Raw genomic sequence first — 17,231 nt, 5'->3', positions numbered from 1 at the left:
AGATGTAGAATGACCTATTAATTCAAGGTTTAGTAAATTATATATTTTACAGGAATTTGTTCACTTTGTGTAAGTTTTCAAAGTGCTTGCTACAATGTTTAAATTTTATTTTATAATCTATTTTCTGATATATCAATTATACATCCATTTGAATACTAACCATACCTTCTTTTTATTTCTTCACTACAGGTTTTTTTTCGTTTTTTTTCGTTTTTTTTTTTTTTTTTTTTTTTTTTGGTACGCGGACCTCTCACTGTTGTGGCCTCTCCCGTTGCGGAGCACAGGCTCCGGACGCGCAGGCTCAGCGGCCATGGCTCACGGGCCTAGCCGCTCTGCGGCATGTGGGATCTTCCCGGACCAGGGCACAAAGCCGTGTCCCCTGCATCGGCAAGCGTACTCTCAACCACTGCGCCACCAGGGAAGCCCACTACAGGTTTATTTTGTAATTCACTTAAAGGATTAAATTTTGGGCTCCATAATCCTTAACTAGAAATTTGTTTCTTGTTTTATTTAGGTTTTTGCTCTTATTGTTAGGATTTCTTTCCTTCTATTTTTAATTTATTTCATTATTCTTTTCCTAAAAAACTGAATGAGTATGTCGTAATTTTCAACCTTCAAATGCTTTGTTAACATAAGCATTCTCCCCCAAGTACCTCTTTGCATTACACAAATATTTGTATGTAATATATTCATTAAAGTTCAGTTCTAGGTATTTTCTTCTTGGGTCTTTAAGATATTTACCATACTTCATTAAATTTAAAACACTATTAACTGAATAATCCATGACAGTTGCAGAGATAATAGATCTTGAAAAAAATGTTCTTTAGAGTACAAGTTTATTTTTAAAATTTATCAAATGTATGGGTATAATTTATCTCTTTTAAAAAAAATTTACATAGTAACACTCTAGTTGAAGGAAATAGCCTACAGCATAACAATTCTTTGAAATTTGTCAAAAAATGAATTATTGAATAGTACATTAATAATTCTTACAAGTGTTTCATGGACATAACAGATGAATATGAATTCATCAAATGTTAGGTTCAGAGTTCTTTAACCATGAGATTAAATTTGTTAATTCTGTGGTTTGATTCTCTTCTATCATCCCTAAATTTTTGTTTGCTTGACCAATAAGTGATTGAGAGAGAATTATATTAGACTCTTCTTTAATGGTGGTACATTTGTTGATTTTTCTCTCTAGTTCTAATTTAATGCTTATTGAAGTTATTTCATTTATACATGCAAGTTTAAAATTATTTTAATAGATGTAAAAAAATCATGTGAAAAAGTTTAACCCCCATTCATGATAAAATGTATCAGCAAACTACTGAGAAGGAAACTTCCTCAAACTGATAAAGGGCATCTACAAAAAACAAATCAAAGGATTATACTATTAAAACTGTAAAAAGGGCATCACTATAATCAATATAGAATTAAAGACACTAACGTTTTCAAACTGTAGCTCTTTCTCCACAAATATTGTAAAGTACCTAATATTTTAAAATGACCTTAGAGAGTGAATATGAGTGTTTTCTGTCAAGGATATAGTTCTTTCATCTTTCTAAAATTAAAATTTCTGTTCACTATTTTAAAAATCACAATATATAAAAAGTTTTCAAGTAAGGAAATAGGTTAGTTGTTAAAATATTTCAAGATATTAATTAAAGCTTACATTTTTATTGCAGACATTTTAATAATAAATAGACAAATACAGGAAAGCCATTTCCCCCTAATTTTTTTCATTGCAGTTTGCTGCTTTCCCTAATATCTACTACATTTAACATCCTCCAATTCCAAAATACATGAATCTTCATTTATAAGCAAGATAGACATTTGTCTTTACCCTTCCAAACTTACTGTTTACTTCTCTCACCTCTATTTACTGAAATTCTACTTATTCTTTACCCTGCTAAAGGACAAGACTTGGCAGAATCTGTAAGAAGACAATGGTTAAAGAGCCTTGTAAATAATAGGAATCCAGGCTCTAGGACCTCTCCAGAGTCCAGTGATATTTTAGGATTCCAGGATAGTAGCTACATGATGCATCTGGGAAGGCGGGATGCTAAGTACCACAGCAACCAGCATTAGTAAAAATTGCCATGGGTAGACCTGGCTTCAAGTAACCATTGCACACTGGGACATATCAGTGAAGCTCAATAAGGAATAAAAATTAGTGGGTCTTTCCTGAACGTTGTCTTTTTTTAGAGTTTCTAAGCCTAGGGTTTTTTTAGAGGTTTTCTAGAACTCTGTTGAGTGTTGGGAATAGGTAAGGAGAAGGAATAAGACAGATATTTGACTAGGAAAATGGGTACCTAAGAGTCAGATTAAATATAATTTTTTTAAAATTGTATTTCATATACATGTTTGTAAATAAGGGTTTTGCTTGCTACCTAAGTATAATGAATCTTTGGACCAATCACAATATCAAGCACAATAAACATAACAGGCAACTAAATATTTGTTGATGTCATTAAAATAATGTAGATTTCAAAAGAAAGCAAGAAAGGAGAAAAAAAGACAAACCAAAAATAAATGATGTGTAAAATATTAAGCAAAATTTATAAGAAATTACATTAAATGTAAAATTATCCCAATAAAAGATAAATCTTATCAGAATGGATTTAAGAAGAGAAACTCTACATTGTTTTCAATAGACAAATCTTAAATATAAGGACACAAAGAGGTGGAAGATAAAAGGATTGAGAAAGATATACCATACAAAAACAAGTAACAGCAACAACAAAAAAGCAGCTGCAGCAAACATCAAACAAAGCAGGTCTTAAGGAAGAAGTATTCCTAGATAGAGAGACACTACGTAATGACAAAATTATCAGTCTATTAGGAAAAATATATAACAATTCTGGATTTGTATGTATGTACCTAGTAACATAACTTCAAAATATATAAAGCAAACAGTGACAAATTTAAAAGGAGAAAAGTCACACATGGAGATTTTAACATACTTCTCTCAATAACTGATGGAGTAATCAGATGAAAAATCAGAAAAAACAACCCAGAAAATTTGAAAAACAAAGTTAATAAACCTGATAAACTTGATATATGTTGAACATGAACCACACGGTGACAAAATAAACATTCCTTTCAAGAACACTTACCAAAATTGATTACATGTAGCACCATAAAGCAAACAACTAATTTTATAGATTCCAATTATTTAAAGTATGTACTCTGATAAGAGGGCAATCATGCTCAATATCGATATTTTAAGAATCCCTAGAGTTTGGAAATTTAACAATACACTCCTAAATAGTCCACAGGTAAATTAAAGTACAATAACATTATCACACCACATTAAAAATTATCTATGTATCCTTCTGAAATGAGGAGAAACAAACAAATTAAACTTAAAGAAAGGAAAGAAATAACAAGAATAAGAAGAAAATTTAATGGAAAAGAAAACAAACATACAGCCTAGAAGTAAACAAAACAAAAAGTTCACTGTTTGGAAGACTAGTAAAATCGATAGCTCATCAGCAAGTCTGACCAAGAACAAAAAAAGGAAAAGGAACAAATTACCATATAAGGGAAAAGAGGACATGACTACACATTCAATAGACATTAAATGGATAATAAGATGCTATTATGAACAATTTAGTGCAAATAAATTTTTTAAAAACTGGAGAAATATTCAAATTCTAAGAAAAATCCAACTTAACAAAGCTGACACAAGAAAACATAAAATTTTGAATAGTTCTAAATCTAGTAGAGAAATTGGAATTGGAACTGGAATTCAACACCTACACACAGAGAAACTGCCAACCCTGGAAACATACATGGTGAATACTTCTAACCACGTACAGAAAAAAGAATACCAATAATGTACATATTCTGTCAAACAACAGAAAATGAGGATACACCTCCAAACACTTTATGAGGCCAGAAAAACACTGAAGTCAAAGCTTGACAAGGATATTACAAAACAAGAAATTAAAGGCATCAAATAAAAAAGAAGTAAAATTTCCTAATACTTTTATGAGCACAGCAGCATAACACTGATAACAAAAGCAAATAAGATGTTACAAAAAGAAAAAAAGAAAAGACAATCCTTCTCCCTCACTCTATCTCTCATGAATACAGTTGCAAAATTTCTACACATATTAACAAATTGAATCCAGAGATACATAAAATGATAACGCATCATGAGATAGCTGGGCTTACTAAAGGAGTGCAAGATAACTTTAACATTTAAAATCAATAAAATTTACTACATTAGTAGAATAAAAGAGAAATATCATGTTTATATCCATGTGTACAGAAAAATACTAACACAACTCAAATCCATTCATGATTAAAAATTTTCGTCAAACTAGGAATAAAATAGAACTTCCTGAATCTCACAAAGTAGCACAAAAATCTTACAAAAATATCAAAATATAATGGGGAAATATTTAAAGCTTTTCCCAAGGAAAGGGGAACCAAACATAGATGCCAACTTTTACTCAACAATGTCACTTCCACACAGTATTTTATTATACGACCTAGCCAAGGCATTAAGAAAGAAAAAGCAAGCTATAACAATTTGAAAGAAAAAAATTGTCGTTATTCACAAATGACATATATTGTTAAATCAAAATTCAAAATAATATATGGAAAAGTTATTAGGAGTCTCTTAATAATAGTAAATAATAAATTTTATATCTGTATACCAGCATCGATCCATGGGATTAAGAATGAGTTTTGATCTCTACCTCACACAAAATAAAAAATTAATTCCAGATGAACTGCAGATTTAATAAGAGCAAAGCACTATTCTAGAAGAAAACATAGGAACATATCATTATGATCTCAAAGAAAAGATTTTTTTATATAGATCATGCCAAAAAGAGCACTAACCTTGAAGAAAAAATTGAAAACTAAAATACATTAACATTTAAAACTTTTATCGACCAAAAGATCCCATTAAAGAGTGGAAAGGCCAGCCATGGAGTAGAATACATTTTCAATACATATATACTATAACTAATTCAAATCTATACTTTAGAAAACACTCATAAATCAATAAAAAAATAAAGAACCCCAAAGAAAAATGGGCAAGACATTTGACTAGGCTCTTCATAAAGGGGGATATCTAAATGGCCAGTTAACCTAAGAAATGGTTATTAGAGAAATGTAAATTAAAGCCACAATGAGGTAATAATGCACACCCACCTGAATGGGTGGGTGAAAACAACTAAAAATACCAAATATAAAGTAAGATATAAGGAAACTCAAACCCTCATTCACTGCTGTAGGAAGTATAAATCTGGACAGTTTGGGAAAGCTTTGACAATATCTACTGTAATTGAATATATGTATGGCCTATTACCTATCTATTCTATTACTAGGTATATCCATAGCAAAAATGAACACATATGATTACCAAAATGCATGTATAAGAATGTTAACATAAGCACTTTTAGAACTGGCCAAAATCTGAATGCAAACTATCAATCAACTGTAGATTTTTAAAAATTAATTAAATAATTTAATTCAAAAAAATCAGACTTTAAAGCCAAGATAAGCAACCCCTTTGTATAGTTATTACCTCTGATCAATTCATAAGAAATTACTTAGACAAACAGCTTTCATAACCAACCTAAAAATAGGATATATTGGTGTATATTTATAGAAAGAAACTGTATATGGCAATGAAAATAAATTTCAATTATATGCAACAATACTGATAAATATTACAAAACAGTGGTAAGAAAAAAGTCACATGTAAAAGAAATATATTGTGTAATCTCATTTCTACGAAATTCACATATGTGTGCGTATTCCATTTATACGAAGTTAAAAATAAGTGAAAATATTCTATGGTATTTGTTATCTTGACGGGGGAATAATTACTGGAAGAGAGCAAGAGAGAGGCTGGAAGGATGCTGGTGATGTTTTATTTCTCGATGTGGGTGCTAGTTACATGGTATGGTTACTTGGTCAAAATTTACCCATGAGAATATTTACGATATACACATGTTTCTATATGAATTCTATACTTCTGTAAAAAGTTTACTTAAAAATGTGGAGTTCTGCCTCTGAGAATGATAGAATACCTTATATCGGACTAACTCTCCTGCCAGTAATAATCCTAAATTCTGGAAAAATATTTTAATAAAAAAACTGTTTAAAGATACCAGAGAACAAACAAATTCAGGCAGAAATTGGTAATATGACCTTTGAAATAAGAAAAGCACCTATTTAACCAGTTTTCCCCTAAGGGCCTTCCCAATTTGGTTCACTGCAGAGGAATTACTGCTCAGGAAAAAACCTCAGTCTTACAAGGCTAAGCCAAAGGTCAGAATTCAGAGTTGTGAGAGCAGATAGAATTGTAGGGGAAATCCTGGAAAGGGCGAGCCAGATAAGGAGGAGACCCCAAATTTACACTCAGTGGTCCCAAAAATCCTTACCTAAATTACAAACTGCAGAGAGAAAAACAAGAAGAAACTCAGCAGAAAGCCACAGCTGAAAGACTAGAAGAGCTGCAAGAAAATTTCAGCAAATTCCTAATGTACAGGATACAGAGGTTGGAGATTAAATCCCATTAATTATAGGTTTTGGCCAATATCTTGAACTTTGCCTACAGTTCAAAACTAGACATAAGAACCACAAACTAGACTGAGAACTATACCTTAGAACTATGCAAAGAACCAAAATAGAACGAAAATAAAAACTTAACACATCTTTCATTGGTTTAGCATGTCTGCTAAAATGACATGCAGTAATTCTTCAAAATCCAGAGTCTCTAAAATGTATTAAACACAATGTCCAGTACACAAAAACATTAGTAGATATATAAAACATACAGAATGTGACCCCTAATCAAAGGAAAAAAGAGAAATTTTAGTAAGCCCACAGAAGACTAAGATGTTGGAATTAGCAGACTTTAAAATAAACTCTAGATATATTAAAGAATTTACAGGATTATATATATGGATAGAAATATATATTATTATTGTATTATATTTACACACATATATATTTATATCAACATATGCATAGATATAATCTAATCCTATAAATTCTTTAATATATCTACATATACCTACACATATTTGTTTGTATACACATACACACATACAATAGAACAAGGGGAATTTCAGGAAGGATACAGAAACTTCTAAGAACACCAAATAATAAAGCTTGAAATGAAAAATACAGTATATTTAATAAGACAACTCATAGTATGGTTTTAGCAGGAAATTGGACACTGTAGAAGAAACTGTCAACTTGAAGACAAGTAAATAAAAATATCAAAACTGAGGAAGAGAGAAAAAATGATTAAAATAAAAAACAACACAGACTCAATAACCTGTGGAAAAATGTCAATAGGTCTTTATACATGTAACTGCCGTCCAAGAAGGATAGAGGTGAGACAACTGGGTAGAGGAACTGAAAGAAATACTGGCCCCAAATCCCCCAAAATAGTTGAAATCCTGAGAAACTTTAATTATGAAATCATGTCTCTTTTATCTTACACCTTTCAATAGTATCATTTTAGTTTAATCTCAATGATTTGTTTCCATTCACTTTTCTTTGAAGACTTGTGGTCATGAGGGTGAATAAAAGTATAGTAGATACAATGTTTTCTATTTTAAAAAGTGAAAGGGGTGATATATTATACTTCTCCAAGTAAAGAATTAATATTTGAGATGTCAAAGAGATGAATCTGGTTAATATGAGAGAAAAAAAATGAAGGATCAAATTAAAGAAAACCCTGATTGGATTGTTATGGTTCAAATTGTGATGAGAATTGTTAATAAGATGTCAAGGAGCCAGTGCCGGCAACACTGAGCCTTGTCCGCTGCGAGCTCCGGAGAGGGAGGAACCTGCTCCTACTGCTGGGGTCTTGGACAGCTCAAGTTTTTTCCAGCTCTTGTTCCAATCAGGTTTTTGAAGATGGACCAAAAGACCACAGTCACCCTCCTTGAGCTTGCTACAAAGAGTCTGCTGAATAATGAGCCTGCAGCTATCCATGCCCTGGACGAAATCCCAAGAGACCTCTTTGTTCCATTGTTCAACGCTGCCTTCTCCGGTGGGCATAAAACGATACTAAAGGCAATGAGTTGCGCCACCTCAGTTGGATTCACTGTATCTACCTTACTGTCGCCTTTCTAACAGAGATGTCACTGTCCTGTCCCAGAGCTCTCAGGCCACCCACCTCAGGGTATTGAGTCTCAGTAACAACCAGATCTTCTCAGAAGTTTATGAGCCCTTCCAGACTCTGCTGGAGAAGGTCTCAAGCACCCTGCAACATCTGGAGATAAACAATTGTATGATAACTGATTCTACTCTCTCTGTCGTCCTCCCAGCCCTGAGCCACTGTACCCACCTCCGTGTCCTTAGCTTTGCCTTCAATCTCATTATGATGCCTGTGCTCAAGAGCCTTCTGCAGCACTTGACATCCTTGATGAAGCTGAAGTATGTGATTTATCCTGTCCCTGTCCATTGCTACAAGGAATGGAATGACAGTTTGAACCGACAGAAACTTGCTGAAGTTCAGGCTCAGCTGGAGGCGATGCTGCACGGGGCACAGCGGAACGACATGAAATGGGCCACTCGTTCAGAGTGATTTCCACAGTACAGGGAGGTGTTTCAACACTGATGTGTGGCCATGAACGCGTTCACTTTTTTTTTTTTTTTTTTTGCCTGAAACCCAAGTTTGTAGAGACACATATGTAAAGTTCTACTGTTCTAGGAAACTGGGGTTAGGAACACTGGATATGTAAACTGATCTCTATAAAAGAGGAACTTTAAAAAGGAAATAGAGGAATTTGAAAAGTCCGCTGGATCTCTTGCCCACTGCCCTCTACATCTTCTGGTTACTAACCACAGTGTTGGGTATGTGACGTAAGCTGACCCAGTCATGGTATATCATTTCCTTATCCACACTGATTGGTTCACTTATCCATTTATGGGCACTTGACACAAGTCAGATCAATTGAAACTCTTCCTAGAGGTGGTAGCTGTTGAATAATTTTACCCTCTAGGGACCTGCAAACTTCTTGTGTTTCTGATTACCTCAGGTGGCTTATGAGAAACCGTATGCAACTAAAAGGAAACAAACTATGCCCACTACCTACTGGTATCTTCATCAGCATATTGCTGCCTGATTTCCCAGGTCTCAGACCCCTGGTTCAGTTATTCCTTATTCCACACACATTCACCAAGTATCTGTTATGATTTAGGTACTTTTCCAGGTGCTAAGAAAGATAAAGTCCCTGATCTTACTCAGAGTGTAGACATTCCTATGATTTATCAGTTTCTCTACTCTTTCTTAGAAGACTTGGGAAATTATTTATTCCCCCATAACACAGTATTTTTTTCACTTTTTCCCCCTTACATAGTCTGCTCAAATGATATTGGCCTTTTTATGCTGTTGAGTAGCTGCTCAGGCCTCAGGTCATGGCTTAAACGTTACCTCTTCAGATAGGTTTTCTCTTACTTCCCCATTTAAGTAGATTTATTCTGCTGCTGCTTTTGCTTAAGGTACCATGTATATTTCCTTCATGGTACACATTGTTTCCAATGTATTTGCTCCCTCTGCCCTTCCACTAGAGTTGCACTGCTCAGTATGGTGCACACTAACCGTATGTGGCTTCTGAACTCTAGAAATTTGGCTACTCTCAAATGTGATGTACACTAGGTGTTGAATGCACACTGTGTATCCAAGAGTTAGTAAGAAACAAAGGATGTAGAATAACTAATTGATAATTTACATGTATTGTTTACATATTGAAATGATAACATACTGCATAACAAAGACAGTAAAAATAAAAGAATGTACATTAAATTCTTTACATCCTTACGTGTTAAAATGATAGCATTGTATTTCAAAGACTTAGTAAGAAAATGTTATAATAATTATGTGTTTATATGTTTACATGTCAACATGAAAAAACATTGCATTCCAAAGACTAATTGAGAGAAAATAAAGTTAATTAATAGGTTGTTCCTACTGCTTATATGTTGAAATGGTAACATAGAAAATGTCAACGATCTGATAACAGAAAAGAATGGAAAAAATAATTAGTATTTTGTGTATAGTGTTTCCTTGTTGAAGTGAAAACAGATTGCATTTTCCTTGTTGAAATGAAAACAGGTTGCAGTTTAAAGACTTAGTAACAAAAAAGAATGTAAAAGTAATGAATGTTGTTTACATTATCTCCTTGTTGAAATGATAACACACACATTTTAAAGACTCAGTAAAAAATTTTTTACAATTATTTTTTCTTATTGCTTACATGTTGAAGTGATAAACTGCATTTCAAAAACAGATAAAATAATGTAAAACTTAATTAATAATTAATAAAAATATCAAGGAATAAACATATTTGTAAAGGAAGATTTTTGCCTTGACACTATACACTATACCCTGAGAAAACCGTAATTCAAAAAGAGTCATGTACCAAAATGTTCATTGCAGCTCTATTTACAATAGCCCGGAGATGGAAACAACCTAAGTGTCCATCATCAGATGAATGGATAAAGAAGATGTGGCACATATATACAATGGAATATTACTCAGCCATAAAAAGAAATGAAATTGAGCTATTTGTAATGAGGTGGATAGACCTAGAGTCTGTCATACGGAGTGAAGTAAGTCAGAAAGAGAAAAACAAATACTGTATGCTAACACATATATATGGAATCTAAGGAAAAAAATGTCATTAAGAACCTAGGGGTAAGACGGGAATAAAGACACAGACCTACTAGAGAATGGACTTGAGGATACGGGGAGGGGGAAGAGTAAGCTGTGACAAAGAGAGAGAGAGGTATGGACATATATACACTACCAAATGTAAGGTAGATAGCCAGTGGGAAGCAGTTGCATAGCACAGGGAGATCAGCTCGGTGCTTTGTTTGTGACTGCCTGGAGGGGTGGGATAGGGAGGGTGGGAGGGAGGGAGACGCAAGAGGGAAGAGCTATGGGAACATATGTATATGTATAACTGATTCACTTTGTTATAAAGCAGAAACTAACACACCATTGTAAAGCAATTATACTCCAATAAAAAAAAAAGACACTATACAACTTTAACTGAATAACAGTAAAGAATACAACAATAAAAATGTAAATATCAAAATACACTTTTCAGAACAATCTTTTTAAGTTTCAGGAAAGTAATGAATAAAGTTTCTCATCAATGAATCAAAAATAAAATTATGTGAATATGTGAGATACTTTGCCAACCTCACTCTCTATTGATACATTTTAATTATTTGAACTCATAGCTTTAGTCTTGCATACATTTTCAAAAATGCTTAATCAATCACTCTTTGAAATATGCACTGCTCTTCCCATCCTTTGGTAATGTCAAAACAACAATGTCTGTGAAGGGAGTGGGCAAGAGCAGCCTGAAGAAAAATTGTTGGAGGAAATGTTAATTCCTCATCATCAAAATTTTGATTTCTCATAGCCTAATTTCTTTCAAAGTTTTGAACAATGAGCATGTGATCATTACTAGATTTTTTAATACATACAACCTTCTTATTTTTCCACATGCAGGAATACTGGTATAAGAGGTCATCTATTTCAAATACTTTTACCAATATCTTTATTTGGGAAATCATTTCAAGTTTATAATCAAAGTTGTCTGGACTCCGTCTAGAAAAGATTTTTTTCAGAATATTTAAACTAACTACAAAATATGAAACAATTATTTTTAGAATGGTTTTTATATATTTCCTTATATGTTAGTAAATAAGTTACTAATATCTGTTTAATGAAGTATTGCTTTGAATCATTTGAATCTACAAATTTAAAATAGGAAATCGTCATGGGAAGAACAGAATCCCAACACCAACAACATTACCATTTATTTATTCTGAATAACAGTAAATGTCCATGTACATTTAATAAGTTCATAGACTCAGAATGTTACTCATAAGCCTCAGAGATTGAATTACCAAAACATGATGTGAATGTAGGGAATAAATAAGGGGTTACTATACATTTTTGATGGTTAACTGTTCATACATATATGTTCTATGTATGATCTTTGACAGTTTCAACATACTTGTAAATAAATTTCATATAGATCTTTCCATGGAGAAAAACCCTAAAGGAGGTTCTTGTCATCAATAAAACTTTACAATAATTCATGTAGTTACTTATTAATACCCTAACTTGAACTTGTCATTGATGAGCAATATATATCAATACTTAGCCAATGGTACTGTCTTTAACTTTCTGACTATTCCTGAGTGTTATTTCCTAATCTTCTTTTAGCATATCATTTTTATCTATCTTTACGCCTACATATTGCTAATAAATTATGACAACATTTTAGGCATAAAGCACCAAATTCAGTCATATATTCAAATATTGAAAATTAATTTTATTAGAGGTTAGTTGATAGTGGCAAGACTCACAGAGTACAACATGGAGCTATTATATTACCCAGGGGTAAATTTAACATTATTAATGATTAAGTAACAGAAGAGCCATTGTGAGGATGGAAAATATTAAAATCTGCAAAATTGATTAAATTAAACTAATTGCACGAAAATCCATGATTTATACAACTAGCTAGAAAGTACTCTATTTTTGTTGTTCCTCACGTACAGTATTCTTAGCTAGGGCAGAAAAAAATAATGAAAATTATCAGTAGATTTAAGAGTTTCAGATAATGAGAGTCATCAAACCTACTCCTTATTGCAATAACAACTGGAGTAAATAGAGAAGAGGCCAATCCTATAAGAAAGGGCAATAGTAGCTAGCAATAATAGCCTATAAACCTAAACTATAAGAATTAGCAGAAAATGAATTATACTAGTAAACTTCATGTAGTAACCCATCATCCCACATTGTGATTTAGAGACAATGTACTGAATAGATTACAGTGGCCAGAAAGAGCAGACACTCTGAATTTAGTCCACATAAATTTCATGGTAATGTAGATACAACAAAGGATGTTGTAATGGCAACTGCAAATAAGGGTGGGTAGGTGTTTACTCTGTGAAGAAGCTGAAAAAAGTGAGCGCTGTAAAATTAATGTTAAATTAATGCCCTCCAGGGTAAGAGACTGTATCTAATGGAAATAAAATTCCAGTCATTAGAGACATTATTTTCAAAAGAAGTGAAGATAATTCTCTACGCTTTCCTATGACTAACTATCCCATAAGACCAATGCTTTGCTCTACTTCTCTATTCAACAAACAGCCTTCTGATATGTAATTTAGCCCTCTATTCAGCAGAAAGGGTGTGATCCATTTAGACAAGACTTATTTGTTATATGGCCAAGTATCCTTTCCATGATTGGTGCCATGACGACGTGGCATTCATGCTTATAAATTTATACTTCTGAAATTTGGTTAATCTCAATCAGTTCTCCATTACTTGACAAAAATGTTGCTAAACCTGAAACATCATGGCTCCATAAAGATAAAATTATCCCATGAATACTATCCAAAGCAAAAATCACCCCCTTCACCTTTCAATAAGATTCATCAGAAAAAAACAAATGAATTTGAGCTGTAGGAGCATCAAACCAACAATGCCACTTTTCAATGTGGAAAACATTTCTGAGTTTCCTCTAAGAGTCTCTGGATTGATCTGTTTTATAGTTTGGACTGTGCATAATTCAGAGTAAAATGCAAACACTGATAATAATAATAACAACAACAACAATAATAACATCAGTTTACATTCCAGAGATTAACTCTTAGAACGACTCTGTGATGTACGTACTATTATTTCCATTTCCTAAATGAGGAAAGTGAAACAGAGAGAGATGACCTACCTCAAATCATACAACTCTTTTTTTTTTTTTTTTGTTTCCCGCGGTACGCGGGCCTCTCACTGTTGTGGCCTCTCCCGCTGCAGAGCACAGGCTCCGGACGCGCAGGCTCAGCAGCCATGGCTCATGGGCCCAGCTGCTCCGCGGCATGTGGGATCCTCCCGGACCGGGGCACGAACCCATATCCCCTGAATCGGCAGGCGGACTCTCAACCACTGTGCCACCAGGAAAGCCCCCATACAACTCTTAAGTGAGAGGATTAATATTTACACTCAAGTTTGTCTGAGTAATGTTCATGGTCACGGTTTCAACCACTATGCTATACTTGTTATCCTACATATTCATAAAATACTTGGCTTAATGACAGTGGAAATCATAATTTCAGATATCTACAGGTACATCACCAAATTCTACTACGTTAGCTATCTCATTCCTATATTTTAGATTCTAAGAGGTAAAATTAAAACATAACTATGCTTCATTGTGTGTCATACTATGATGAGTGAGTACTACATGTATACAGTTGAGTGTATCAAACAATTTAAAAGCTTCAATAAAAGCTATGAAAATACTAACAGATGACTGTTAATACCCATAATGGTATCTTCAAATTCTTTGTCATATATATCATTCAAGATAATTCAATAAAGGTACAATAAATTTTACTGAAAACTTACTTTGCAACCTCCGTGTTGGGCTCTCTCCATGTAGTTGTCGTCGTGGCATATATGGAGAAGGGTGGGGAAGTGGCAATGAAGAAACATCGTGGGTCTGAAGTTTGTACCAATGTGGTTCATCATCTAATAAGGCTGTTTCTAATTCAATTAAAATCTACAAAGCCAAGAGAAAGGACTGTCTTATGACAATAATATAGAAATTCTCTTAAATGGTTTCATTATAATAATGATAATTATAATAGTAATGCTATTAGGTCGAAAGCAAGGTTATGCTGCAGAATTGCCCACATGTTTGACAGTAACTAAGTAAGAGATAAGTATATATAACTTCTTATTGAGTTAATGGCTTTGAATTTTTAAGACATTTATTTTGTAGACCCTTGAACACCTATCTGCTAGAGGCTGTTAAATATGCCATTACATAAATAGCACTTACTACTAAAAGTCTGTAATAATAACTGCTATATATATGCCATTTTACAGTTTAAAAAACATTTTCATTTACATTCATTAATTTAACCTTCACAAACTCTGAAATGGAGAGATTAAAAACAAATTAGAAGTGCTTACTGTGTGTTAAGAACCATATCATATGTTATCTTAATTCTCAGGAAAAAACTACTAGGTTTGTCTTATTATTCAACTTTTACAAATAAAGATACCAAGGCTGAAAAAGGTTAAAAAACTTGTTTAAGCCCACATCATTGGTTAGTGAAAGAGCCGTAATATAAGTCAAAGGCTGTCTTACTTAAAATTCTGTTTAACATATCATGCTGCTAAGGATTCAAAACAGGAAAGGAAAGAAAAAAAAAAAAAAATGGATTTTCAATATGAACCATGTTATGATATGAATATCTAATAAATTTACAAAGGAAATCAGTCCATAGAAATAAATGATTCTTTTTATTTTCTTTTAAAGTCATGTGCAAATATGACAGTGTCTGGTTTAAGTATATGAGAACTGCTATATGATGATAAATCACTATTTAGCTATGGGAGGTAAAAATGTAAAACAACTAAGGTACTCTTCATTCTTCCTAAATTTTCCCTAGTCATTTTCAAAATTATAAGCACTGTGTTCCAAATGGTCACACACACATACACACACACACACACACACACACACACACACACATTTAATTCTCACTCTAACCCTGAATTGCATACTACTATCATTCTCACTTGATTGAAGAGGAAACTAAAGTACAAATATATTAAATAACTTGCTGAAGGACCTAAGGCCAGGAAGTAGTAGTGTCAGGAATGCAGAACAAGGCAGCTGGCGCTAATCTCTGCTCCTAGTCATTATGTTACCCTTCTTTCCAACTGGTTTACCACTCTTTGATTCCTTAGCTAACAACATTCAGTTTAATATTTCTATGGATTGTTGCTTTTCCCATGGTATTACATTTAATTTACTCAGGAAAACCAACCACACTGAAAAAACTGAAAGCAGTTCTCTTAGTACGTTAATAGCTGGAAACCTGCCTCTCATCCGCCCCTCTCCAATTCATTCTCCACATTACAGCTAGAAATATTTTTCTCAAGTACAAATGCAATCAAGCCAGTCTCTTTAAAACCTGTCATTTGTTCCCATTATCTACAGGATAATATCCAAACTCTTAATATGATATATGAAGGTGTCATGTTTAACTCTCAAGACTCATTTCTTACCACATTCTTTTCCCATTTCAATACAGTTGTCCAAGACCCCCGCAACTCTAGTATTTTGTTATTCCCTCTGCAGGAACTTTACTTCCCTTGACTATGCTAAATTCCAGTTTCTCTGTGGATCCTTCCATGGACCACTTCCCCTTCCCTGCACAGCAATTATGTATTCCTACTGCACTTCCCTGAAAGAGCATCTGCCATACTATGTTATAGTTGTTCACTCACTTGTGTGTATCCCAGTGGATTATAAATTCCTTGAAGAAAGTAATATACCTTATTGACCTTTGATACCTCAGTCCCTAGCACATTACAGATACAGTACAGGGCTGAAAAACTGATCTATAAATAAATGATTTAATTACTAGTTGTACAATTGGTTCAGTAAACTGAAATACATGTACTAGAGAGGCATCAATAAGTTTTTTCTTAAAACAGCAGCTAAATTCATTCTGTTAAATTATGTCTAGGTGTTTCAGTTATTCAAAATATAATATTTTACTGATAGTCATATAAACAAAAGTATTCAGGATGACATGAATAGTCTAAGCTTTAAAATAGTTCCAGATACCTCTCCTAAGAATTCACTTTCTTCCTCTCGAACTCGAGCTTGATCCCAAAGGGTAATCTCCAGCATTCGTTCCCGAAATTCTCTTCGGTGGACTGGAGAATAAATGAATGTTTGGTTCCATTTGGGTTCCAATGTTTTCTTTACTGTTTTAGTTCTTCTTTTGTTTTTATCACTATGAAAAAAATAAGAATATATGAGCTTATATAAATCTTCATTTTAACTTTTGCCCTAAAATTTATTAACTTAAAATTTCTCAGGAAAGAAGTTTTCCCACAAATTTATCATACCTTAAATATACTGTAATCTTTAAAATTACTATTAAAATTTATAAGGTATATAATTATATCACCTTATAAGTATGACTTAATAATAGAAATATTTCAATAAATCTGAAAATTTTCCATGACAGATAATTAAAAACTTAACTTTTCTCAAATTCTATATAAAACCAGACTGAAGAATCTTAACTCTAATTTTTTTTAACACATTGCCCTATTGGAAACCTTTAAATTGGAAATTAACCTGTTAGCTACATATAGTAGTACTTTTAGTATTTGTACATATGCAAATGCAAAT

At 33.0% G+C, this 17,231-nt stretch overlaps 1 protein-coding gene across 38 annotated transcripts in view; it reads right to left on the bottom strand.

The window, feature by feature from the left end:
- The window catches only part of RIMS2 (regulating synaptic membrane exocytosis 2), a 576,987-nt gene that overhangs the window by 226,672 nt on the left and 333,084 nt on the right, over positions 1–17,231 (bottom strand). For all 38 annotated transcript variants that reach the window (XM_060127293.1, XM_060127304.1, XM_060127300.1 and 35 more), the window contains 2 exons: positions 16,656–16,827; positions 14,417–14,570 (listed from right to left, as the gene is read on the bottom strand). In XM_060127293.1, coding sequence (XP_059983276.1) covers positions 14,417–14,570; positions 16,656–16,827 — 326 coding nt within the window. The remainder of the gene's footprint in view (positions 1–14,416; positions 14,571–16,655; positions 16,828–17,231) is intronic.

The sequence above is a fragment of the Lagenorhynchus albirostris genome, chromosome 17 (assembly GCF_949774975.1).
Source record: "Lagenorhynchus albirostris chromosome 17, mLagAlb1.1, whole genome shotgun sequence".
NCBI classification, from domain to species: domain Eukaryota; kingdom Metazoa; phylum Chordata; class Mammalia; order Artiodactyla; family Delphinidae; genus Lagenorhynchus; species Lagenorhynchus albirostris.
This window is presented reverse-complemented; position numbering and strand designations above follow the sequence as displayed.